Source organism: Equus caballus, chromosome 20, assembly GCF_041296265.1.
Source record: "Equus caballus isolate H_3958 breed thoroughbred chromosome 20, TB-T2T, whole genome shotgun sequence".
NCBI lineage: Eukaryota > Metazoa > Chordata > Mammalia > Perissodactyla > Equidae > Equus > Equus caballus.
In genome coordinates this window covers 31,509,878-31,536,602 of record NC_091703.1, presented here as the reverse complement: position 1 = coordinate 31,536,602, position 26,725 = coordinate 31,509,878, and the positions used below count along the sequence as shown (strand labels likewise).

Genomic DNA, 26,725 nt, shown 5'->3' with positions numbered 1-26,725 from the left:
CCTTGAGATGTGGCCGGTCCCAACTGAGATGTGCTGCCTGTGTAAAATACACCCCAGATTTCAAAGACTTAGCACCAATGAAAAAGAATATAAACTATCTCATTACTAATTTTTTATACCATTTGCATGTTGAAATGATAATCTTTGGGGCTAAATGAAATATTAAAATTGATTTCACTTTTTACTTTTTAAAATATGGCTACTAGGAAATTTTAAACTGCATACGTGGCTTACATTGTGTTTCTCTGGGACAGCACAGCTCTGAGACACACAGATCTGAGTGCAAATTGTGGCCACCCACCTTCCTACCTGTGTGCTTTGGGCAAGCTAAATAACCGGGCTGAGGCCAGCTAATTTCCTAGTAGCAACGACACTATACAGCAGACAGGAGGAATAAATAAGATCGTATGTTTAAGTTGCTTACATCAGCGTGAGGAATATAGTCATCATAAATAAGGGCGAGCTGTTGCTATTTTTCTTTCTCCTCCCCCACACAGAGTATATTCCAGCCTCTTTGGAAGCCTTTGGCAGGCCAGTTGGGGCATCAAGTGAAGTTTCCTGTGCCATGTCCCCGGGGCACAACGACCTTATCTGGGTCCCCACACTCCCCTGGGCTGGCTGATACCTCCAATCTCCCTGAAGACAGCTGGTCACGGTGCAGGGAGGCTGAGTGGCATCACTGCTCTGTGACCCAGTCTTCCTCCTGTCCCCGAAAGAAGAACAACCTCTTTCAACTGTGGATGGTTAAGATACCAGCACTAGCCTTCTACTGTGAGTGTCTCTGGAGGGACTGGAAGGAACGGTGAACCCCAGGTCATGGGCACCGATGGGAAGAGTAGCTGAGGTCATCTCTGGAATGCTGTGACCCTTCTTCGTCCCCTTCCTCCTCCTCCTCTGCTATTTCTCCATCTCTGCTGTTCGAGGGTGTGTGTCTGTTCCTTTGGGAGGAGAACAGCAGAACTTTGTCTACCAGAGATGCAAGTGGGTGCCTTGCCCTTGTGCATGCGTGTGTGAGTGTGTGTGTGTGACAATGAGGGTGTTGGTACATATTTAAGATGTGTCTGTGTCCAGCTGTGTGCACATGTAGGTGTGTGAGTGTGTGATGTGTGTCTTCACTGTTCTTCCAGCCCTTTCCCCTCAGCCGAGCAGACGAGGTGACCTTGAAGAGGCCACAGGCACAGCAGCACCATGGCCTCGGCCGCCTCTGTGATTAGCCTGGCAGACGAGGTCAACTGCCCCATCTGCCAAGGCACCCTGAGGGAGCCGATCACCATCGACTGTGGCCACAACTTCTGCCGCAGCTGCCTCACCCGCTACCTCGAGATCCCTGTTCCAGACTCTGAGGAGCCCCCCACCTGCCCCCTCTGCAAGGAGCCTTTCTGCCCAGGGAGCTTCCGGCCCAACTGGCAGCTGGCCAGTGTGGTAGAGAACATCGAGCGCCTCAAGCTGGTGTCCTTGCCAGGCTCAGGAGAGGAGGATGTCTGCCGGGAACATGGGGAGAAAGTCTACTTCTTCTGTGAGGATGATGAGATGCAGCTCTGTGTGGTGTGCCGGGAGGCCCAGGAGCACCAAGCCCACACCGTGCGCTTCCTGGAGGATGCAGCGAGTCCCTACAGGGTAGGAAAGGGGAAATGGGGGCTTCCCAGGGAAGGTCTGGGATCAAACTGAACTAAAAGAATCAGAGCAGAGTTGTGGATGATTTGGGCCACTCTGAAGCGAAATTTTATCTCCCTACGTCTATCATCACCCAGGCAACAGAGCCAGGCGTGAAAGATTATATGTTTGTGTTTTAAGCATGTTCTGTGTTGTTTACTTATAGCCAATGCATAATAGGAACTCAATAAATACCTGTTGAATGAATGAGAGACCAACATGAGTGTACGTGTCTGTGTAGTGGATCAGTCAGGTCTATCTGAGGAGGTCTGAGTTTGTATTTGAGAGAATGATTGCTCAAGTGGTGTGTATATGTATTAATGTTTGTGCGTTTACCAGCATGTGCTGGGATGCACTGGGACCTTTGGGGGAGCTTTGGAGGCGGACTATTTGAAGTGTAAATATAATTGTTTGAATGCTCATGTTTGTGAATAAATTAGTGTTTACATATAAGCAGATTGAGTAGATTTATATGGTGTGTAATTTTGTGTGTCATTAAATGAGTGTGTGTTGGTTTTAGTTGTTTACGTATTGTGTTTTATACAAGTGGGTGTCTATGTGTATATGTCAATTAGTTAATTAGCATTTGATGGTGAGAGTTCCAAATGTATTTTGGAAAGTACCTAAATGGACATTTACATGTGTATACCTGTTCCTAACTCTATTCTAGAGCAAGCAACTTTTAAAACAATTCAGTGATTACCTTTGCGTTATCCAAGTTTCTTCTCCCCCGCTAGAATCATACATGGAAAATTGATTCCATTCACAAAGGAAGGTTGTTGGGATGTGTTCCCTTTGGGACGCATAATATTTCAAACAAGGAATAATTTCAAACAACGGCATCTCAAGCTCAGGACAGATCCCAAATATCACTTACCAAAGGCAAAATAAATTAGGGTGTTTAACCTGAAGAAAAGAAGGCTCCAGTGGGAACACCAAGTCACGGCCTGAGATGGCATAGGATAGAAGGGGAAAGCCCTGATCAGAATTCTTGGAGGACAAAGCAAAGGAACAAGACCTAAAGAGAGTAAGCTATCAAGGGCAGTTAAGACACAGGCATTGTCAGCAGGAGAATGACGTCTTCCCTTGTGTCATTCCATTCCTGGAGGCAGAGTGTTGGATGAGGGTTGGCCACCTCTTAACAAATCATTGTTTCCATCTTAAATATTTTATGCTTCTTCTACACTATGTGCTCTTTTTATGCTCCTTCTCTCCAGAAACAAATACAGAAGTGTCTTGAGTGTCTAAGAAAAGAGAGAGAGGAGATTCAGGGAATCCAGTCAAGAGAAAATGAAAGGATACAAGTCCTCCTGGTAAGTCATCATCCCTTCCCTGGGCACCCTCTTCCTCAGGTCCAGGGCCTCCCTGAAACAGAGGCAACATAGCATATAGGCCTGTGAGGTCATTCTGAGTTCGAATCCTGACTCTGACGCTCACTAGATTTATGACCTCAAACAATTCTGTATCCTCAGTTTATTTATCTGTAAAGTGGAGATTAAAAATTGTCACTACCTCACTGAATTTCTGTGAGGATTGAATGAGACCGTGTCTGTCACGTAGCTTAGTGCTGTGCACGTGGTATGCATTTTGTAAAAGGCACGAGGTAGTGTGTCCCCACCATATCCTCTATACCCCCTCTGAGCCCCACCCTTTTAGAAGCTCCAGCAGAAGATGCTGAGGCAAGGCTGGGTGGTCTAGCTCCCAGAAACAGTGTGGCAGGTGGAAAGGAAACCTTCCTACAGTTCCAAGTCTGTCTGGGGACCCAAGGCAGGGCGGGGGCCTCTGATTTTACCACCAGACCTTGGAAGATCTGGGCCAGGAGGGAGATGGGAGTGAACGAAGGAAAAAGAGGGAAGAGGAAGAGGAGGAGGAGGAGAAGGAGGAATAACTTCCTCCTGCCCCCTCAGACTCAGGTGGCCACCAAGAGACAAAAAGTGATTTCCGAGTTTGCGCATCTGAGCCAGTTCCTGGAGGAACAGCAGAACATTCTCTTGGCCCAGCTGGAGAGGCTGGATGAGGACATCTTGAAGCAACGGGATGAGTTTGATGTCCTGATCACTGAGGAGATCTGCCGATTTAGCGCCCTGATCGCAGAACTAGAGGAGAAGAAAGAGAGGCCGGCAAGGGAGCTCCTGACGGTGAGGCCTGAGCCCCTCCCCACCTGTGCTCGCCTATATTTGCTGCATCTTTACCTTGTCTAAGCCATGTCTCCTTCACCCACACATCTCCGTATCCCAGATAGAAGCTGGGTCACAGGACCAGAAGTTCTGAATTCTCGTCTTTGCTTCGTCAAGAATGCCCTGGTGACTTTGCTCCCTGGTCTCGGTCTCTCCATCCCACTATCCATCAAATAGGGAAGATGCTTTCCTTATCTTCCTCACGGGGATTTTGTGGGGATCCAACAGTAAGATGGGAGTGAAAGTAGCACTTTGAAAAGCATCATGTACTATGTAAACAAATGTCAGGTGCTATTTCCAAGGCGAGCTATTCTCTGTATCCTGACTGACCCACCAGTCAGGAAGCTCTTCCTGGTCTATTTCACTTCCTCACACTGGAAGAGAGATATTGGGGTCCCAACAAGGCATCAGAAAGGCTACACGATTTAGGGGAACACAGTCAGGGCTGAGAAACAGGAGACCGTGGGATGGGACTTGCCTTTGCCTCCAGCTAGCAGGAGCAGGTCACTTCACATCTGAGTCTAAAAAATAAAGAGGTTGGGCTCCATGGTCCTTGAAACCTCGTAAACCCTAAAACTCTGTGACTGTAGGATCTGGTCCTTTTTCTGTCCAGGGCTATTAATATGGTATTTTGTCTTTCTAGTTATAAGAAAAGGGGAAGGGGGAGGGTGGAGACTGAATCCCCGCTCTCTCTCTCCCCTTCTCCTAGGATATCAGAAGCACTCTAATAAGGTAAGCGGTACAGTTTTTCTCTTCTCTTTTCCTTCTTACATATATGTACATGCACGACATGCCTAGTTACTGCCATGAAAGTATACAACATTCTCACTTTATTAAGGATAAAAATTCACGTGTAAACTTGCTCATGCTCAAATGCATTCCCACATACAGCCATAGACACACATCCCTGCATAGCATTGCCCAGGAGTGGGCAGTGGGGTCCACCCTAGAGGAGGCCTGTGTGCCTGTGGGAACTAGCATCTCCATGTCCAGTGAGAAGAAGGCAGCTGGCTGAGTCTGGAGGCATTGCTAAGGCAGATAATTTCCAGACCCCGCCATTTCTGTGTCCCTAGATCTGAAACCAGAAAGTGCCGGAAACCAGAGGCTGTGTCCCCTGAACTGGGCCAGAGGATTCGGGACTTCCCCCAGCAGGCCCTTCCACTGCAGAGGGAGATGAAGACGTTCCTAGGTAAGAGGACCCCACAGGGCACAGGTGGCCCTGAAGCCTGGGTTTAGGAATGGCCTCCATGCTAGGCTGCCTGATGCTCGTGTGACTTTTGGCAAGGCTGTACCCTTCCTGTGATTTGGTTTCCTTATGTGAAGATCTTTGTAAAATCTACTTATCAGGATGATGTGACAATGAAGAGAGATAATAAATGTTAAGACTTCTGGAAAAAACTTAGCTGATTTGAAAAATAAGTAAACAAATAAATCTGATCAATTGGCATTAAGCAGTAGAAAAGATAATGATTAACGAAATCTGTCATTCTCAATAATTTAAAAAATCCACAGAGGCATTTTTAATACATGATAAGTTTTTGATGATGAATATTGTTAATTAATAACCAGCAACAGTACTTCTCTTTGCCCTGTGGTGACTGACTTTCCTCCTTCCTCTTTTCTCTCACTTTCCCCCATTAGTCTGGTTCTCACAATTGAACTGCTCCTGTGGTGACAATGCCCCCCTTTTCTGAAACAGGGAGTGGTGGTAGGATAGGGTTTGGAGGCTTTGAAATGAGAGTCATGAATGTGGCTCTCTGCCAACACCCCCCTCACATATGACATCATGAGTGATGCCACCTATGCCACCTATTTCTAGATGACCCACCCACAAAAATGTCACCCTAGAAGAGCTTTCTGCATGAGTCCACTTCCTGCAAGTACTCCCAGTGGCCTGGCAGTGAGGAAACTTTACCCTAATCAAAGGCTGACTTTTGACTATCCAAAAAATTGTTTCTAAGCAGAATGAGAAATAAATTAACCCAGTTATCCATTCATTAAGTGGATGTTTCTTGAACATTGACTATGTCCTGGGCTGTGTGCGAGGCACTGAGGATATAGAGGCGAGCAAGGCAGACGTGGTCCCTGCCGCTCAGAGCTAGGGCAGTGGGTCTTAAAGTGGGGCTCCTGGCCAGCAGCGTCATCCCCTGGGAACTTGTTAGAAACGCAGATTCTCAGCCCCACCCCAGGCCGCCTGAATCAGAAACACAAGTGTTTTAGCAACTGCTCCAGGGGACTCTGGTGCAAGCTCAAGTTTAGAACCACTGGTCGAGAGGGTTCTGGCTTCCATTCTTCTCTTTGTCCCTTCCCTTCTCTAGGCCTGTTTCCTCATCATTAAATGCTCTACGGTTTTGTGAGACTAAAGAAATCTCATTGTTTTTTATTTCCTCTTTACAGAAACACTCTGCTTTGAGTTGGACTATGAGCCAGGTAAGCAGCCTACGTCAGGATGGGAGGGAATGAGGAATCTAAAATTGAAAAGGACAGATAGCTTTGCAGAGTTCTGCAAATATATTGTCACACACACACACACACACACGTCACTGCCTTTATAAAGCGTGTAGGAGAACCATGAAGAAAGGACAGGTGCACACACATATCACATACCTGGCATGAAGCTCATGTTCTGATCTGCTCATGATGAGGGGATAGAAAGATTAAATCAGAATGGGACAAGGTCTATCAAGAAAGGCTTCCTGGAGGAGGGGAACTTTGATCTGTGTTTGGAATAGCATTCTTAGAACCATTGGGAACCTGTACTCCTTCTCAGGTGTTGTTTCCTAGGTGAGTGTTAGGAGGAGGGCAGCCTCTGGGTGAGAAAGGAATGAACAGAATGGAGCCCACTCAAGGCTGTTGTTCCAGTCTGTCAGCCAAAGACCTTGGGAAGTCATAGAGTTGTTTATTGGAAGGGACTCTAACCCATGGACGTATCTGAATTTATGAATTTGTCTCAATTTATGGATACTAAAAGTAACTATGCAGGGGTCTGCAGAAGTTTTTGATGTTAAAAAGTGGTTCTCTGACTCTGATGATTTTAGAATTGCTGAGGCAGAATGAATAACCTGCGAGTGAGCCCGAGAGCTTGCCAGGAGCAAAGACTGTGAATGAGTCATAAGTGCCCAGGGAGGAATCATGAAGTTAGGACTGAGGGGAGACTGTCTCCACCCTCCAAGATAGGAGATACAGGAGGGGGAGGAGGTGATGTGTCAGCAGCAGGAGGAGATCAGAGCAGGCACGCACAGCTTTGGGAGTCAACTAGTTTGCAGGGAGCAGAACTGCTTTCCAGAGGACCGCACAGAGCCAGACGAGAGCGTGGATATCCAGCTGGCGCATCCTCGCATCCTCGGAGGCATGCTTCTCGGGCTTTAACATGCGCACCAATCACCTGTGGATCTTGGTAAGATGCAGATTCCATCTCAGGTGGTCTGGGGTGAAGCCTGAGGGTCTAGTTCTAACACATTCCCAGGTGATAACCATGCTGCTGGTGCGTGTAGGCACTATACACATTGTTGATAATAACACTAACTGGTGGATGCCAAGGGGGATTTTTAGGCCTTTCTTGAAGGTGATAACATGTCTGTTGACATCTGTGTTGCTTTTGGTTTTCCCCACAGCTCACATCTCTCTAGACCCCCAGACTTCCCACCCCAAGCTCCTCTTATCTGAGGACCACAAGCAGGCTCGGTTTTCCTACAAATGGCAGAACTCACCAGACAACCCCCAGCGTTTTGACCGGGCCACCTGTGTCCTGGCCAGCAGTGGCTTTACAGGAGGGAGACACACCTGGGTGGTGAATGTAGACTTGGTCCACGGGGGCAGCTGCACCGTGGGTGTCGTCAGCGAGGACATGCAGCGGAAGGGCGAGCTTCGGCTGCGGCCGGAGGAGGGGGTGTGGGCCCTGAGACTGGCTTGGGGCTTTGTCTCAGCCCTGGGATCCTTCCCTACACGGCTGGCCCTGGAGGAGCAGCCCCAGAAGGTGCGGGTGTCTATCGACTATGAGGTGGGCTGGGTAACTTTTGCCAATGCTGTCACTCACACGCCCATCTATACTTTCACTGCCTCCTTCACCCAGAAGGTCTTCCCCTTCTTTGGGCTCTGGGGCCGAGGGTCTAGTTTCTCTCTGAGCTCCTGAGAGGGTGCAATTACCCTCCTCTAAGTAGAAGTCTCAAAGAGAGGACCTTATGGACTTGACCCCTGGCTGCATCACCTGGAAGACTTGGCACAGAAATTGCTGCTTTAGATGACATAATGAGTCAGAACTTTGGCAAGGGACAAGATGAGATGACCTTCAATCTGCTGACGAAGCCCTTTCCTCCATGCCCAGTGGATGCTCAGCGTATCTGGGGACTCAGACCACTGCCAGACCTCCTCATCACCATCCCCACTAGGCACAGAAGTAGCTGTGCAGAGGAGGGAATACTGGATTTGGAGCCAGAAGACCTGGATTCTAAACCCAGCCCTGTAACCAACCAATTGTGTGATCTTAAGCAAGGCATCTCATCTCTCTTCATCTTGTTTTCTTCCAAAAATATTAGGGTTAATTTACTCACATCCTCAAGAAACATTTATTGTGTGTTAATTATAAACCAAGCAGTATGGTAGCCACTGGTGATATGAAAATAAAAATTTTTAAAAATTGTCCCATATCTGAAGGAGCTCATGGGAAGAGACAGAGACATAAAGAGGAAATCACAGTACCATGTGATGGGTGCTGTGATAGAGATCTGACCTTGGGGTTAGGGAAGCCAGAGGAGGGAGTATAACCCTTCTTGGATGTCAGTGGGTGAGTCAGGATGGCTTTCTGCAAAGAGTGAGTCTAAAAGATGAATATCGTGAATGAGGAAAGGAGGGGAAGAAGAATCTCAGGGAAGAGGGATGGCAGAGAACTGGCTGGATGATCCATGACTCAAGAGACACTGGGTCATCTCCACTATCCTCATGAGCAGATGGGGCCACCCCCACCCCTGACACCACTCAATGCTTCCCTCCTCCTGGTAGTGTCCTTCTGGCCAAGATGAAGATGGGAATTGGTGGGAGGGGACCAGGGAGGCATGGCCATAAACCACAACCCAAGGACCACACTCAACTTCTGGGGAAAATCCTCTTCCTGATCTGTTGATCGCCATCAGTCAAATAATGAGATGAAAAGAATTAGATGGTGGAAAGGAATGAGTCTCAAATAGCTCAGCTGTGTGAGCCAGAACAGCACCGTCTTAACCCTTGTATGAGGCAAAAGGATCCCAGGTGGAGGCAGGGGGATAAACTGGATGACCCGTGACCTTTAGCCCAAAGAGTTGAGACTGCTCTAGGGCTGGACAAGAAGTGACATCTGAGAGATGAGGTGGAAAAAGAGAGACAGTTAGGGATTTGGAGAAGATGTGTGGATTTGGGGTGGAGAGCTCTAGGAGAGACAGGAAGCCAGGTGGTATTGGGGGAGTCTGTGACCACGTGGTGTGAAGAAGCTGAGTACTGATGATGCCAGAAATCCCTGTGCCTGGTGCTGATTCTGGGAGAGGTACAAGCACTAACACATGACTGCCTAGAATTTGGAAAATGATTATCAGTCATCCCCAGGGGGAGTTTTAAATCCTATGCACAATAAAAGTATCGTCTCAGCACCTTTTGTTTTCTAGTTCTTGTTGGTGTTGTCATTTATTCTGCTTAAACATATCCTTCACTGACAATCTCTTTAACATTGTCTCTGTTTACTCTACTCAGACATAAACTAAAATGTTTCTATCATCTCCCCACTGGGGCCCCAGGAGGAGTGAACCATCCAGCGGGCAGTTTCAAAGGGAGCCGGCACAGGCTTAGAAGTCACCCAAGAACTTCTGTTGCTCATCTCAGCTCAGCAGGTAGAAAAGACGTGGAGGTTAGGAGCCAGGGATTGGAGGGGGGCTGAATTGCTTTCTCTGGGAGTGTTCAGCATTTCCTACAAAAATGTATATTCAAGAAAAATAGATGCAAATTCTCTATATAATGGTAAAACATATCCAAGGCCCCCAAACCTGGGATTCCACCAAAAAGTGGATTGCATTCTTCTATTTATTTTTATTGGTTTGGGCTGGGTCTTTAAAAATGACCATTAGCCTCTAGGTTAAATATGTTTGAAGATCCTGGCCTGCTGGAGGGCTGAACACACATTATGTCACTTAATCGTGGCAACTGATGAGGTAGCTCCTTTTACTATCCCCACTTTTCTTCACTGTTAAGTGAAGAAAGCTGAAGCCTGGTGAGTTTTGGTTATTTGCCCAGCCAAGATCATACAGCAATGATTTTTTTTTTTTTTTAAGGATTGGCACCTGGGCTAACAACTGTTGCCAATCTTTTTTTTTTTTTTCTGCTTTATTTCCCAAGCCCCCCCGGTACATAGTTGTATATCTTAGTTGCGTGTCCTTCTAGTTGTGGGATATGGGACGCTGCCTCAACGTGGCCTGACGAGCGGTGCCATGTCCTCGCCCAGGATCTGAACCCTGGGCCGCCGCAGCGGAGAGCAAGAACTTAACCACTCAGCTGCGGAGCCAGCCCCACAGCCAGGATTTTAATTCATGTCCGTCTCAAGAGCTCTTAACCGCTCTACTACACTGCCTTGTTCAGAAATAGGTGCCCAGGTGGATCCTGGTGAATATTTTAATGCCGGCCACACTCTCCACAACTGACTTGGATTCAGAAAGACAATTTCTATTTCTTACACTGAGAAATAAAACTGCTAGTGAGTGAAAATACTCCGCTTGGCCTGTCAGCACCTGCTTCTCTCCTGGAGTAATTGTATTTGAGGTTTACTTGTTTTAGAGGGTGGAGTGAGCACAGAGGGAACAGGTGGATCCTAAAACATTATGACTTCAAGATAAGGCAGCTCGATGAAGCTCCATGCTCTGCTTTTCACAGAGTCTGGATTCAGGGTTCCCGCCTCCAGAGAAGCACTAAATTCAGGAGGTCCCAAGCTTCCAATCGCCCTCTCCGAGACTCCAAAGGAGCAGTGCATACTTGTAGTGACATCCATATTTTTTCACAGCTTACATTTTCACAGCTTACACTGTCACAGCTCTTTCTATTACAAAGAATGGAGACTCACTCAAGTTAGTTCAAATAACAGGAAAGTTTTTTATAAGAACAGACATGTGAATATGGAAAATGGGATTTTCCACCATTTGCTAGGCCTCATGGGAAGCTGTGGTGGGGGTGACAGGAGCGGTGGGGTGACATAACCAAATCCCAAAGGAAGAACCAGAGATTTTTAAAATGTTAATAATTATGGGCCAGCCCGGTGGTGTAAGGGTTAAGTTCATATTCTCTGCTTCAGCAGCCCGGGTTTCGTGGGCTCGGATCCTGGGTACAGACCTAGCACTGCTCTTCAGGCCGTGCTGTGGAGGCATCCCACATACAAAAAATAGAGGAAGATTGGCACAGATGTTAGCTTTGGTCAATCTTCCTCACCAAAAGAAAAGGTTAATAATAATAACAAACACATATAGAGTTCATTTTGGCCAGTCACTATAATAAATATTTTATATATAAACTCATTTAATCCTCACAGCAACCCTATGAGGGGGTACTATTATTATATTATAATAATATAAATAACATATTTATATGGGGGGGTATTATTATAGCCCTATTTTATGCATGAGAGAACTGAGACATGTGGAGGTTGAGTAACTGGTCCCAAGTTAGCAAAGAGTAAACAGCACAGCAATAACACACATTACACATTAGACAGTAATAACACATTTGAATTCAGATGGTTTAGCTCCCAAGTCTGTGCTCATGTCCGTTATGTAATACTGCCTCTGTATGTGTAAGAACTGATAGGAAGGCCACTTGAAGTCCAAGGAAGCTTAGAGACTGGATTATCCTGTGGCTACTGAGCAGCACAGGTCATGGACACTCGCTCCAGTACACGGCCACACATGTGGCTTTGATTCCCTCTGCTGCTGCTCTTTCCACCAACTAATGAGGTGTTCATCACAGACCCATTTTGAATTTCCAAGAGAACTTGATGTTCAGTTGGTTATCATTGTCCCACTTTGGTAAAATCTTTCTCATTAGGCTACCTCATAGGCTTGATTGACCAACCATCTGCTGGTCAGATGCCCACCCCAGTCCAACCATCTGTAGTCATATCAGAAGAGGGGAGAGGGGCTGGCAGGCACCTGCAGGCTAACTGACTCTCCAGTGGAGGGAGGCCCTTGGAGCTCCTCAGTCTCCTCCCACTCCTGGGTAGGATAGTTCTGGCCGAATTCTCTGTGACAATAACTCAACTAGGATGCAAGTATGGTTAGCTGTCACCTCCAGGAGTGCTCTTTTCTTGGCTAATGTCTTGTTCTTAGATTTGGTGTCTCCTGTTTCTCTGAGACCTACAGCTTCCTGCCTAGTAACTATACCCTCCTTTATTTGAACATCTACGCTAGGCTTTTTCCCCTTCTGCCTCCCCTTAAACCCCCAACTTCCTGCCCCCAATCTATCTGGCACCAAGAGTCCAGAGTGGTTTTCCTTAAACACCACTTGTTCCGTTCACACCTGACTCAAAAATCTTTGATGGGTGCCTACATCTTTGTGTCACTAAACTAACCCTCTGCTTGATTTCTGGTCTTCCCCATTCCTGAATAGTCCAGATTAACCAGGTCAGTTTCCTCGGACTCCTACATATGTGCTGTGGCTTTTTTCTACCTCCATATTTTCATTTGTGGAGCTATCCTGATCTGAATGCTGTCACCTTTCTCTCCCGCTGTTCAATCCCCACCTCCCTCAGGAAGCCGACCCCAACATTCCAAGCCTCACTCTCTCCTCTGGACCCCCACAGCACTTAGCAACTGTGACACTTAATTTAACGTGTCACATACTCTCTTGTTATTCCTTATATGCTTGTACTGGTTCCACAGCTAGATTATAAACTTCTGAGCGCAGAAGTAGAATAAGACAGAATTACCACATTTGAATGTTTACAACATGTTAGGCACTACAGCAGGCACCTAGCATACATAACAAAATTTAATTCTTACGACAGTCCCAGGCCGCAGGTACCATTATCCTCATTTTACAGGGAGTAGTACTGAGGCTCAGAGAGATGAAGTTGCCCAGGGTTACAGAGGTATTAGGTGTCAGGACTGGGACTTGAACTCAAGTCTGACACACATGTGAGTTCCCACTCTTTGCACCATAAGGCAGCACCTCCTGTGGCCATGTTTTATTCTTTATATCCCTCAGTGCCTAGTATAGTACTGACTATTTCAGCAAAGACTCAATAAATACTAGTTAAAGGCTGCCTTTGTTGAACATGGGACATCAAGAAGGTCCTTATATTTTCTATTAATTCATTCATACATCCACTTGACACATTTCACTGGGCACCAACTATGAGCCGGGCACTGTCCTAGACGCTGGAGACACAAAGACAGAATACTGTCCTTACTCAACCAAAGAAGTGATGTACAAATAATTAATACACAAATGTATGTTATCCATTGCTCCATAAAAAACCCCACAAATTTAGTCTTAAAACAACACACATTTATTATATCACAGTTACTTTGACATTTATTACCTCACAGTTTCTGTGGGTCAGAAATTTGGGTCCTCTGCATAGGGTCTTACAAGACTGCAATCAAGATGTCAGCTGGGCTGGGTTCTCATCTGGAGGCTCAGCTGGGGAAAATAATCCACTTCCAAGTTCATGCAGGCTATGAGCAGAATTCCTTTTCTTGCAGCTGCAAGACCAATGGCCTCTACTTCTTATTGGCTAAAGGCTGGAGGCTGCTGTCAGCTCCTAGAGGCTGCCTGCTGGCCGTGGGGCCACTTCATCAATCCAGCAATGAGAGTCTCAAGAGTGAGTCTGTTAGCAAGGGGGAGTCCATACAACGTAACACAGTCACTGAAGTCACATCCTATCCCCTTTGCCATATTCCATTGATTAGAAGAAAGTCACAGATCCTGCTCATGCTCAAGGGGAGAGGATCACACAAGGGCATGAACAGCAAGAGAGGAGGCTCATGGGGGACCACCCTAGAGTCTGTCCACCACAAAAATAATGAATAAGTGCCAGGTGAGTGGTACAGACAATAGGCGCTACAGGAGCTCAGAAGGAATATTCCATCCAACAGACCTGCCAGCTCCATGCACAGAGGTGGTATCACCACTATTGGGCTCATGCCATCCAGGTGCCTGGGTACTCCTATTTTAATATGAGATTGTAAGAGATGAGCATTATTATCGTTTCACAGGCAAAATGGAGATCTTGGATCCTGACCTCTGCAGTGGGAACCACCAGCACAAACTTGGTTCAGGAAGGAGGATGTGAGCATTGTCCAAGTGTCAGAGGGTCAGGCATCAGGTCACGGCTGTGGGGGTGAGAAAAGGGGGTCATGTTCAGGAGATGGCAAGTCTGAAGGTACATGGGGTAGACCTAATGGAAAGCCAGACAGGTTGGAGAAAGGAGATCAAGGAGGCTGAGGTGAGTCTGAGATGAGGTCGTCCAGGGATGAACAGGTCAGAGCTGCTGAGGATGACAGAAGAAGTGATTCGTTGATTCTTTTCTCTAACTCAGGATAAATAGCCTCTTATTTCTGTGGAGCACTCCTAGAAATAAAGAAATCCTTCAGTGTATTCCGTTGAATCTTCTACTGGCCATGTAGCATGAAGATACAAAAGTTAACAGAGAAGTAGATCTCTTTGACTTTCATAAAGCCCATGAGCATGTCTATGCTTGTGTGGGTTTGCATGTGTAAACACATATGGGAAGAAAGATGAGACGGCTCATACCTGGCCAATAAGTCACTGGCATTCTAGAAGAAAGAGAATGAGAGAGAGAATCATAATTGGTTCGCAGGTTCCTGTCACCTCCAAATTCCCTCCCTGACCTGCTATTGGATGCCACTCTGGGGGGTGACCTTGAGAACTGGAGAGGATAGCGCCCCCCTCACCCCACCTTGCTGTAGCAGCATTGTGAGGCCTTGGACAAGCCACCACCACATGTTACAGGGAAGCCTCTCCTTCTTAGACCTCCCAGAAGGGTGCCACAGGTAAGCTGCCCTGCCTACTAACTGGGGAAAATCCCCATCTTTGGGAGGTGTCTCAAGGTATGTACCTTCAGCGTGTTGGCGTCCAGTTCCTTAGCTGTCCTCTCCAGATCAGTGACCACGTTGTTGAGCTGAGTTATTGCCCTGGAGATGTCAAAAATTTTGGACACCTCTGCTGGCATGTCCTCCAGTTGGTCTGGCCACTGCTGAGGGAGGGTCTCCAGTTGTCTCCTGGTTTGGTGCTGGCTCTCCAGCTCAGCCTCCAGCCTGTCGATCCCACAGTCTACCTGAAACTACAGAAAAGGGACTCCCTAAGATTCAGTGTCAAATGTCTCCCTGGTCCTTCACAGTCTCTGAATACTCTGAGTGAGAATGTTAATTCCTCAGTCCTCTTCCTCTTGTGGCATTGCCTCTGTGGGTCACAGGCATTGCAGAGGCAGCTGTGTTCCTCATAAATGTGGGTACACCTTCCCTCCCACCTCACACTCTTGTGAACATCCACGGATGCCATATCACACACAGTGGGCACACACACACACACACACACACACACACACACACACACTGCTCAGCAATATCTTTCCACTGCCTGCTTTTAACACCCTTCAGGTTATAAGGTGAGAAGAGACCCCCACCTAAGTGGGCAAGAGGGACAGAAAGGTAGACCATCAGAGACAGAGATAGAGACCTACAGTTTGTGTGGTCATTTTCAATTGATGAGCCGCTTGTCTCCTTTGATCCTCACCGTGAGCCAGGTGGAACAGGATTGGCTTTCATTTAACATATAAACCACATGAAGATCAGAGGGCTTGACTTGCCCCAGGTCACTCAGCCAGCAAACCATGAGGCCGAGCCCAGCCCCCAGGTTGCCAGCCTGCAGGACCTCCTCCTACATTAGTCTGCTCCAGACAGCAACATGGCCAGGACAGGGAGCAAGGGCGCTGAGGACACTCTGAGGTGTCCTTCCCAAGACTCCGCACATCTCACCTGCACAGCCTGCAATTTCTCCTCCTCCTGAGCCCTGAGCCGCTGAAGTTCCTCAGTGTCTTTTCTGAGCTTCCTGCTTCTGCGGTTGAGTCGTTCCTAGAGAGACGGACACACTTGCTTGTCACACTATGGGTGAAGGTGGTGCTTAATCAAACACGGTGCAGGTCCTGAACCCAGGATGAGGCTAAAGTAAAATTCTGTTTAAAAATAGGCAGTCCTTGGGCTGGCCCAGTGGCATAGCGGTTAAGTTCACGTGCTCCGCTTCTGTTGCCCTGGTTCATCAGTTAGGATCTTGGGTGTGGACCTGCACACCGTTTATCAAGCCATATTGTGGCAGGCGTCCCATATATAAAGTGGAGGAGGGTGGGCACAGATGTTAGCTCAGGGCTAATCTTCCTCCAAAAAAAGGCAGTCCTCAAAGCATCCTGCTTGGGATAAGGAACATGAGTTTATTTAATGGATAATGATGGGGAAGAAGTAATGGGCAATTTTTTTTTTCCCCAAAGATTGGCACCTGGGCTAACAACTGTTACCAATCTTTTTTTTTTTCTGCTTTATCTCCCCAAACCCCCCCTGTACACAGTTGTATATCTTAGTTGCACATCCTTCTAGTTGTGTGGGCAATTTTTTTAAAAGCCTTAACTACACAAAAATAACATAGTAACAGAAGCTTTTCTACTTGACTTCAGGGTGTTTTTTCCCAACATCTAAAAGTTGTATGCTGATCACTGGCAATTCTTACTACTTCACATCCACAAGTGAAGCAAGTCTAGAGAGACTGACTTAGGGGAGATGCAAAGCCTCTGGTACCACTCCCTGGCCTGGCTGGGATGGACAAGAGCCCTCTATTGGATGCAAACCCACAGCCCAGGGAAGCATGTGCCCTCTCTCTAAATCATAAATCAGTGTCCAGGTGGGTCCTGAAGCTAAGGATGTAATGAATGATTTCAGTTTCAAAAAAATTTGCTTTTGGGTTTTTGATAAACCATGAGGGAAGCAAAAATAAACAAAGCCAGTACTGATAACAACATAGGCCTTTAATGAATCAAAGTGGAAGAAAGGTGAGGGCCAGAGGGCAGGTGTCAACAAAAGATTCTGGAAATATTCTTGCAATCTCTTGTTAGATTAGTTATAAAATGTATTTGCCCTACCACATAAAAGGTCATACAAAGCCATAGCAATAAAATGGTATGGTACTGGTGCAAGAACAAATCAAAAATGACAGAAGAGAGAGCTCAGGGACAGGCCCATGTTTATAAAGGAATTTAAAAAAGAAAAAGTGGTACATAAATCAGTGAGAGAAGGGACAGAATCTATAGAGACCATGTTGAGAAAACTGGCCTGCAAGAATAGAGAAAAATAAAGGTGGATCCCTACCTCAAACCATATGTGGAGATAGACTTCAGGTAGATTAAAGACCTAAGTGTGAGAGGTAAAACTATAAAGTTAAAGGAAAATCATGTTAGAGAATAAATTTGTGACCTATGGGCAGGGAAAGATGTCTTAGTATAACCCCCCAGAAGTACAAACCATGAAGGAATTATTTAATTTGATTCCCTCAAAATTAAATATTTCTGCTCAGTGACAACACCATGGACGAAATTAACAGAGAAATGACAGATTAGGAGATGATATCTGCCAAGTGTAAAATCAAGAGACTTAATTGTAGAATGTAAAAAGGAAAGGCTACAAATCAATAAGAAGACAGGAACCCAAGAGAAAAATTTGCCAAGAATATGAAGAGTTAATTCACAGAAGAGGGAATAGGAAAAGGGCTAAAGTGCATGTGAATCGATGCCCAAACTCACCCGTGATTAGAGAGATGGAAATTGGCACAACGATGAAATAGTATTTGACTGACACCGATCAGATTAAAAAAAATTAGACAACTGGAAAATGCCAGGGGTGGGGGATGGATGCGGATATAAGGAACGTACTGCAGGCTGGTGAGACGTGCACTAGCACAGCCACTCTGGTGAGGGTCTGGGCCACCTAAGCATGCTTTCCTCTGTAAGCCAGTGGTCCTGCTTCTGGGTAAATATCCCAGAGAACTCCTCACTTATGTGCTAAGAGGACATGAACACTACAGAATTGTTTGTGGTAACAGAGAGTTGGAATCAGGTAAAGTACATTCCTGGGGAAATGGATGAGTAGAGTGTGGCAGACGCCTCCTACAGAATACTATGCAGTTGTCATAAGCAATGGACTATATGACACACAAAACATGCACTGATCTTAAAAACACGGTGGAGTGGAAAAGCAAGAAATAGAAGGAGGTCTATAATATAACTTTGTTAATTCAATATACAAGTACACAATACAGAAATATGTGTTTTTACCAAACCGTCTATGAATAAAAATACAGTAAATGCTTTAAATGGTTGCCCATGATGGAGAGGAATGGTGATTAACTGGAACGAGCAAGTAAAACAAGAAAGGGATTTGTGGGCTAAAGATAAGGATGTGCTATTGACTGAAGAGCGTGTGTTTCATTAACTGAATCCTTCCCACCTCAGGTGAAAAAAAAAATTAGCAGATTTTGCTGTTGTTGTTGACTGTTTATGAGGAATATGTTTTGTTTTTGTCATTTTTGTCTGGTCCCCTCTCATAAACTCTTAAAATGTGTTGCTTCAGGAAGAGCCCCACGTTACTGGAGATGTACGTGTGGAGGTTGGGGTTGGAGGAGATGACTTTGAAAGTTCTGGCGCTGAGATTCTGCGGGTGCAATCAAAGTCAAGGGACTGTGGGTGAGAGATCGGCAAGGACATCCATGCAAACAAAAAGCTTCAGTAAGCAGAGGAGACAATGATGTCACTAGGAAGTTATTAAAAACTTGTCATGTCACTGGGTGTCACCTGCAGTCATTTCCCTTCAGAGAAGGAATAAAACACTCAGTGGAGGTGTGGGAGGTAATAAATGGGCATCGTGGATTTCACTCATGGGTCTCAATGGTGAAGGAGGAGGCTGGGCTGGGGAATTGTTCGTGTGACTACAAAAGTTCAGGTCTCATAAAGCTCAAAAAAGCAAACAAGCAAGCTTCACCTTGCTACCTCAACAATCTACTCTCTGTCTCTGTCCTCACAATTGAACATGACTGCTGCGCCACTGGGCTGGCCCCTCACAATTGAACTTGAATGAGTAGTCAGTCCCCACTGTCTTCCCCTCCTCACGGGCCCTTTGCTTCTCTGCCAACTGTTTTGTTTCTCATCACTCTTTTGAAACTTCTCTCTCCACGGTCACCACTGATCTCCAGGAATGAAGTTCTCAGGCTTCCTATTCTCTGATGTAATTCTCCCCTCGTGTCCCACCTCACTCTCCCCACCCCAAAGCCCTGTCCTTCCTTGACCTCCTTGAGGTTGTTTCCGTAACACTTTTCTATCTCCAAACTATATCTTTCACTTTCCATCTGGCGGTTTAAGATCTTATCGCAATTCCCAAACCAGATCTTTCTCCTAACAGTCAATCCCACGTTTCCAGCTGAGGGCTAATTATCTCCTACTGCCCTATTGGCAGCTCAAAACCAATCTGGAGAAATCATGCTTATGATCCCCTTCCCCACTCTCTTCCGCAATCCACTACTCTTGACCTCCATGCTTCTGTCATTGGACCCACCAGTCTGCCTGTCACCCAGATTGAAATCTCAGACCTATTTCATCTTTTACCTATGCTACTCCTCTCTTAAAATGACTTCTCATTACCAAAGATAAACCCAAACTCCTTAATGCAGGATCCAAGGCTGTCCGTGACCTAACCCTATTTACAACTCCAGCGTTACCTCTCCCTACTCTCTCCATGTTCTCTGCAGCAGCCAAACAGAGTCACTTGGGGTTTCCTGAACACACCCCATGCAGCCACACCTCCTCACCGCTTCCTTTTTAATTCCCTCTGGAAGGAACGCTATCTATTTCTGCCTGTCAAAATCAGGCCCATTCTTAAGATCCAGTCCAAAAAGCCACAGTCCTATCTTCTGGCATAGTTGAAAATTTAATAAAGACTTTAAAGTCAACTGCAAACAATGCATAAAGTAAAAAAGAAAGCAAAGATAACAGCAATAAAGAATAATGCATGAAATAAAGATAATACCGATCTATCATTTACAATATCGAACACGAGTAAGGTAAAGTCCTCTGTTCTTCAAAAAATTGTTCATTTTTGCATTAAAATAATATTTAGTGGGTGCATATCATGTGAATAAAGCACACGTTAGAACTAAAAAGCAAAATTCTACAAACTTTTATCTTCCTAAAATATTCTTCTGGGAAAAAAACCAAATTGAAATATAGGGAATAGTATAAGACCTGTTTTGTCTTAATGGATACGTTTAAAAGTTTGTGATTCTACCAGATATCAGATAAAATGTGGTTTCCAGTATAAAAAATTGACCAAAAAGAGCATTAAGTAGTGATAAAACATGAGAACGTAGCAACACTGAAATTCTTTCTCAAATGGCTTACTAACAAAACTCATGAAAGAAAAAGTGGTTAACAGGCAAAAAGCTGCCTTTTTCTGATACAGTTTCCAAAAAAACTACCAACTTTCAAAAAGCATCCTCCTTATCGAACTAAAAATGTCCCAAAATCTGGATGAGAATGATGTCACTCGTTATATTTTATGAGGAAAAGTGGTGTTGATGACTAAACCTAACAATGTCCATGTGATTGTGCATCTAGAAAAGGTCAGGAAATTAACTTAAAGGATATATGAGCTCAGCAAAGACTCTCATTTGATCTACAAGTACCAATTACCAAAAAATGAACCTTATAAAATACAAGGTTTAAGTAAAGACAATTTAGCATCTGTTTCAGAAACATAAATGAAAACACAGTGATATATTCGACTATTACTTGATAAAATTAAGTAAGCCCCCAAAAGTTATAATCATTAATGTAATCAACCAATTTAATGCAATGCCAATTAAAATCTGAGGGAATGCTTTATAAAACTTAGAAACATTGCATAAGAAAATTCCTCTGAAAAGACAGTCAGAACATCAGGTTACAAAAAATTATTATATGGCAAAGATGCTTATAGATTTTTTAAAAAACAAAACAAGTATTAAAACTATATAACAATTTTAGAAAAGAAAAAATAATCAATGGACTAGAGTGAAAAAAAACCCTGCTATTATGAAAATTTAATTTATGTCAAACCAGAAACAACACATAGATGTGGAAAGGACTCACTCTTACAGACATGTTTTGGGGACAGCTGGATGTCAGCATAAAGAAAAATTAACATAGTGTCCTCCTTTATACAACACAGTACACTAAATTCCAAACAAGCAAGGAATTAACTAATATTTAAAAAGGAAACAGAAAAGCAAATCATTTAGATGAATTTCTAAGTAAGACACTGATTATATTTTTTTAAACAATAGAACTGATTTACATACAAACTTCTAAAAGTTTTGCCCCAAAATACAATAAATAAGAAAAGAAATAACGGAATAAGAAAAATGGTTATGAAACATAACGAATATAGTTTATTATCCAAAAGACAAACTATGTTTATGCAGTCATGTAAAAGGTATGCTCTGATTCTAGGGGAAAATGCAGACAGCGAGTCTTCATATAGAAGAAAATCTCACCACCAGCATTCATAATCAAGCAAAGCAAAAAACTTCAGTCACTGTTACATATGTAGGAAATCAGCAAAATACATTAAAGTAATTGACACTGACATGGGTTGGACAGTTGGGGAAACAAGTGTACAAAAAGGACTTTGTAGCATTGCAAATTTTTCAGTCTTTCTGTAGTGCAGTGTGGGATTACATAATTCCTTTAAACAGGACACAGTTTATAACATTTACAAAATGTAGGGGCTGGTCCAATAGCCGAGTGGTTAAGTTCGCACGTTCTGCTTCTGCAGCCCAGGGTTTCACTGGTTCAGATCCTGAGGGCGCGGACATGGCACCGCTCATCAAGCCACGCTGAGGCAGCGTCCCACATGCCACAACTAGAAGGACCCACAACTAAAAAATATATACAACTATGTACTGGGGGGATTTGGGGAGACAAAGAAAAAAAGAGAAGATTGGCAACAGTTGTTAGCTCAGGTGCCAATCTTAAAAAAAAAAGAAAATGTAATTCAAAGAAATAGAAACATGGTGAGAAATCATAAGAAACCTTTATTTCAAAACTCTATCAACATCTACAAACACACACAGAGTCCACCATTGTCATCACTCCTTCAGAAACACCCTCGTCTCCCTTGCCTCTCCTTCTGTTACTTTCCGGGCAACTCCTGCCTGGATAAACTCTTACCATCGTCTTTCCTTGGCTGTCCTCAAGCAGTCTCATGAAACACATTAAATCCCTAGTTTCAGAACTTAAATTGGTGCTCCACACCGCCTGCCAATCCTACTCAGTTTCTCTCACTGGTTCGCTTTCACAAACGATATGACACCTTCTCCTCTCTTTTCAAACCTTTCACATCCCCATCTCTACTACGTTGCTGATGGTCTTTCCTCACATGTTATTGAGGAAATCAACCAGAACACTCAAGCTGTGTCCCAGACTACAAAACTACCTACGCTTGCAGACACCTTCTTTTGTTTCCTACTGTTACAACGGAAGAAGTGCACTTCCTCCCATCCCGGCATTCACTTCTCCGCCCCCTATCTTATGGGACTGCTCGCCATCGTTCAACACACTCTGCCATCACTTCTTAAAATATTCTTCTCTTTTAGCATCTGGAACACCACCCCTCTTGTTCCTCTCCTGCCTTGCTAGTGGCTCATTCTCAGTCTCATTTGCTGGGCCCTCCTCTACCTTACGTCTAAAGGATGGCCTTTCTCAGGACCTTGCCCTGGAAGTTCTTTTCTCTCTGGACTCTCTCCTGAGGCTATTGCATCAATTCCCTTGGATTTAAATATCATCTTTATTTTGATGGATCCTCATTCTAAATTTTGGGAATACTATTCAAGTCTCCCTTTGGAGATCCAGAGTTCATATCCAACTGCATATCTAAAATCCTACTTTGATGTGTCTCAACTTGGACTCAACTTGTCCTAAATGAAACGATGTTTTGTTCAAACCTGTTCTCCCCAGTCCTTATCTTTCCGTCATCCATCCAGTTTCTCAAGACAGAAACTCATGAAGTCATCTTTGATTCCCTTCATTCCCTTACCCCACTTCTAATCTATCAGTACATGCTGTCAATTCAAACTCTAATTATAAATTCTTCAAATATAATGAGACTTTTCCAGACGTGGGCCTCTGATTGCTCCCATTCTTCCCATTGGTTGGCTTTTCTTTTTCTAGGTCTCAGTTTCAGTGTCACCTCCTCCATGAGGCCCTCACTGACCACACTAACATGAGTTACCCATTACTCTCCACCTCAGATCCTTGCTTGTTTTCTTTCTGGCTCATTAAAAACTTGTAGTTTGTTTGATTTCTTGTCTCTCTCCATTATAAACTGAAAACTCCGTGCCAGTAGAGATGGCATCTCTCTTGTTCATCATTGTACTCCTGGTACATATTGTAATTCCTAACACACTTCAGGAACTTATTTAAGTCTTTCTTAAGTGAACAAATATTGTTATTTATTTATTTTAGATGTCCTGTCTAAATTTAAAGGTAGCCTTGAGGACAAGGATTATGAATCATCTTCTTACTTCCCACAGTCCCTAGCATGACGTTCTACAGGAGCACAGACCTGAATAAATCATCAAGTGAGTAAAGCAGATTTTCTCCATCTCGTGCCTGGCTCATCAGCAGGTGGGAGCCCCTCCCACCCCGTGGTACACTGCACCTAGAGGGAATGACGTTAGAACCAGAGAGCTCTGCCTCTTTGTCTTTCGAAACTGTTTCTCTACCTTCCCATAGTCACCCCCAACCTAGACTCCCCACTTTCTCATCCTGTATCATAACAAGTTCTCAAAAAGTCAAGTATTGAATAGAAGCCTTTGGAAATTCATCCTTCATTATTTGATAGAAAGACACCATGGTGAAAATACGTCAAACACTGACTGGATTGGGGGTGGGAGGGAGGGAAGCTTGGTAAAAATAATGCTAAAGCTAATGGTAAAATAAACACATGAATATCCACAAAAATTCTGAAAAATAAGAGTATTGTGAGGGTTCTAAGATCTACTGGCATTAAAACACGTTGCAAAGATAGAGTGTTTAAAATGGTTTGATACAGAGGAAAGAACAGACAGAAGAATAGAACAGAATAGAGAGTCAAGAAAACATACAAGTATATGTATGTGCGTACATGGCATATTACGAAGCTGGCATTCAAATCAGTGGGGGGACTACGGATTATTCAAAAACCAGTGATAGGAAAAGCTGCTTGTTGCTGGAAGTTACCTTACTCTTTCACCAAAATATATCTTGGGTATGCTAAGTCCTCCAAAATATACGTTGAAGGGTATTCATTGCAACATTCCACGTGATCTCAAAACAAAACAATAATCTGGAAATAACGCAATGTCTGACAATTTATGGACATTCATAGAATTGAATACCATGCGATTGTTGAAAAGAATTCATAAGATCTATACATACTGATGGGAAAATGGGAAAATGTCCAAGATGTATTTTTACATGATAAAAATGACTTACAGAAAAAAATAGAGAATCCTTTTGTGCGTGTGTGTGTTTTAAAGAGTGCGTTGATACACACACAAAATTTTCTGGAAGGAAGATACACAAAAATCTAACAATGGTTACCTCTAGGGACTGAGAATGGAGGAAAGCAGGAATAAAGACTTTAGTCCTGACTTTATACCTTAAAGTGTTGTCTGAAATTATTTCCAAGAGCATGTAACTTTTATGATAAAAAATTAAATAAAATAGGATGAAGATAATCGCTATAGAAAGGAAGGAAGGAAAAGACAAAGGAAGAAGGAAGAGAAAGAGAGAGAGACTCATGTACTAATCTCCAGGTTCCAATGGATATATTTGCAGGATTTTATTAGCATATGTCAAACTTGATTGCATTCTACCCCATTTCTAGTACTATCAACCTCAGGAAATAAATAGTCTTAGTACTGAAAGCGTTTTGCATTATCTAGTCCAACTCCTTCATTCTACAGATGAGAAAGTGAGAGTAGCTCATGCTTCTCTCTGACATCACAGTGTCAGAGAGAATCTGACATCACAGTGACAGTATCCCCTCTTACACTCATATTAATGTGTTGACACTTTAATACCAGTAGCAAAATATATGGAAAAGCAAAGACAAGTGTCCAAAATAGGATGAAGCAGAAGAAACAAGAAAAGTCTTAGCTATTGAGCCTCTGTGAGATGCCAGGCATAATGGACAGAAGGGTAGAAGGAGTAAGAGAAGGTCACAGAGGTGGGGACCCAGCCTTACCTTGTAGTGGCTGATGGCATTTTCAATGGCCAGCTCACAATGAGATTTGTGTTCAGGGGACACCAGGCATTCCATACACAGAAGATGTCTGCTTTCCTCACAGAACCAGCACACCTTCTTCTGGTGGCTGTGGCAGATATAGCCTGCCCCCAGCACCTCTTCGGAACAGGGTTTCCGGCAGAGAGGACAGCAGAGGACTCCAGAGGCCGGGGCCTTTGCCACGTGCCGGGCCAGGCACACTCGACAGAAGAGGTGCTTGCAGTCAGTGCTCACTGCCTCCTTCAGGTTCTCCTGGCAAATGGGGCAGATGCCTTCTTCCCGGCTGTCCTCTTGCAAAGGGAACATGGTCTCCACCCCACACTGCCAGCCTCCTGTCCATAGGGCCTCTTTCTCCACTGGGGCTTTGGAAGGCCTGCCACATAGACAATCCAGGTAAGATGGCCCAGCTGGAAGGTGGCAGCCCTAGAGCAGCCTGGAGGACATGACTTAGCCCCACAACTTCAGGCAACTGCCCGCTCTCCATCACTGGAGCCATAGACAGACACACAAACCACAGTTCTCCGTGAGTTGCAGAAATATCTCATCAGCTGACATGCACCCTCTGGTTTCCTTTTACTTACTAAACTTGAAATCACTGTTGATTTTTCAGACACCTGGAGGAAGCAGGTGATTCAAAAACTAATTCTATTTTCCTCTTCAGAGTTTTCTGTGAATATTTTTATAGTTCAAAGTTAAAAAGGCCAGAGCATCATGGCCAGAAGTCAGAGCATGATGAACTTAAAAGTCGAAAGCCTCTAACTTACCCTCAGCTGGGAGAATTTGGCAGGAGTTTGGAGTGTCCTCTCCCACACTGGAATATTAGAAGGCTCCTGGTCACACTCTAAGCATTTGGCTACTGCTATCAACTACTACTACCAACCATTTGCATCAGCATCTCTGTCAGCTGGCCATTCTCTCGACCAGCATCCTTTCCAGGGTTATATGGATTCCACAGTGAAAGGGTAAGAGAAAGAGAACAGGACACAGAGCAGACCAGAGACCTGGGTCATGTTCAAAATCACCTTTACCTTTCCTTTCAAACCATCTCCAAAGATGACCCAAAGAAGGAAGTACTGCCCTTTCATCACTTCCCTTAAACACTGCATTCACTCTCACCCCTTCATCCCCAAACCTCTTGCCTAGTCCTCCTCCCAAAAAGCTCTATTAGTAGCCTACCTCAATTTCTCCTGCTACAACTTCAGGTCATTTTCTCAGGCTCCAGATCTGGAGAGATGGCCAACAGTGAATGGTTCTTTTCAAATTGTGCCGGTTATATATGCTCACGTATCAGTAAAACTTGGGGAGAGGTGAAAAGGCCCATCCTCTCCTAGAAACACTGACTTACCAGGAAAATGAAACAACTCATGGCTGAGTAACTGACCTGGAGCAGTTGGAAGGTGAGATGGACTTTGATTGGTGCAGGGTGTGGCTTTATTTGCTCAAGGAGAGGAGGAAGGTCTTGGCGCCTTCGATGTAAATGACACGAACTGAGAGTCAACTCACTGAATGAGGACCTCCCGGAACCCCAGCTTA

At 44.6% G+C, this 26,725-nt stretch overlaps 2 protein-coding genes across 6 annotated transcripts; one reads left to right on the top strand and one right to left on the bottom strand.

Moving 5' to 3' along the window:
* The first annotated feature begins 497 nt into the window (after positions 1 to 497).
* On the top strand, positions 498 to 9,194 carry TRIM10 (tripartite motif containing 10). Of its 2 annotated transcripts, none has more exons than XM_070244363.1 (8): positions 498 to 771; positions 1,128 to 1,617; positions 2,871 to 2,966; positions 3,561 to 3,791; positions 4,540 to 4,562; positions 4,904 to 5,019; positions 6,228 to 6,260; positions 7,445 to 9,194. In XM_070244363.1, exons 2-8 carry the CDS (start codon positions 1,189 to 1,191, stop codon positions 7,960 to 7,962), a joined length of 1,446 nt encoding a protein of 481 aa, XP_070100464.1. In that variant the 5' UTR covers positions 498 to 771; positions 1,128 to 1,188; the 3' UTR covers positions 7,963 to 9,194. The 2 variants fall into 2 exon arrangements, with proteins under 2 accessions (XP_070100464.1, XP_014589780.2); XM_014734294.3 differs by lacking the exon at positions 498 to 771 and adding an exon at positions 845 to 981.
* Positions 9,195 to 13,318: 4,124 nt separating this feature from the next.
* TRIM40 (tripartite motif containing 40) lies at positions 13,319 to 26,506 on the bottom strand. Of its 4 annotated transcripts, XM_070244361.1 has the most exons (6): positions 26,369 to 26,506; positions 25,154 to 25,565; positions 15,833 to 15,928; positions 14,914 to 15,138; positions 14,589 to 14,611; positions 13,969 to 14,167 (listed from the first exon to the last, which is right to left on the bottom strand). In XM_070244361.1, the coding sequence occupies exons 2-6, from the start codon at positions 25,496 to 25,498 to the stop codon at positions 14,110 to 14,112; spliced, it is 747 nt and encodes a 248-aa protein (XP_070100462.1). In that variant the 5' UTR covers positions 25,499 to 25,565; positions 26,369 to 26,506; the 3' UTR covers positions 13,969 to 14,109. The 4 variants fall into 4 exon arrangements, with proteins under 4 accessions (XP_014589782.2, XP_070100462.1, XP_070100463.1 ...); XM_014734296.3 differs by having other exon boundaries at positions 13,319 to 14,405; positions 25,154 to 26,383; XM_070244362.1 differs by lacking the exon at positions 14,589 to 14,611 and having other exon boundaries at positions 14,038 to 14,167.
* Positions 26,507 to 26,725: the final 219 nt, after the last annotated feature.

Coding starts and splice junctions, on each gene's coding strand:
- TRIM40 (XM_070244360.1), bottom strand. CDS start 25,498: ATGTTCCCTTTGCAAGAGGACAGCCGGGAAGAAGGCATCTGCCCCATT. Junction 15,929..25,153: donor ATGCCATCAGCCACTACAAG/GTAAGGCTGGGT, acceptor CCGTCTCTCTAG/GAACGACTCAACCGCAGAAG. Junction 14,612..14,913: donor TGGACGCCAACACGCTGAAG/GTACATACCTTG, acceptor TCTTTCTTCTAG/AATGCCAGTGACTTATTGGC.
- TRIM10 (XM_070244363.1), top strand. CDS start 1,189: ATGGCCTCGGCCGCCTCTGTGATTAGCCTGGCAGACGAGGTCAACTGC. Junction 2,967..3,560: donor AAAGGATACAAGTCCTCCTG/GTAAGTCATCAT, acceptor CTGCCCCCTCAG/ACTCAGGTGGCCACCAAGAG. Junction 4,563..4,903: donor ATCAGAAGCACTCTAATAAG/GTAAGCGGTACA, acceptor CTGTGTCCCTAG/ATCTGAAACCAGAAAGTGCC.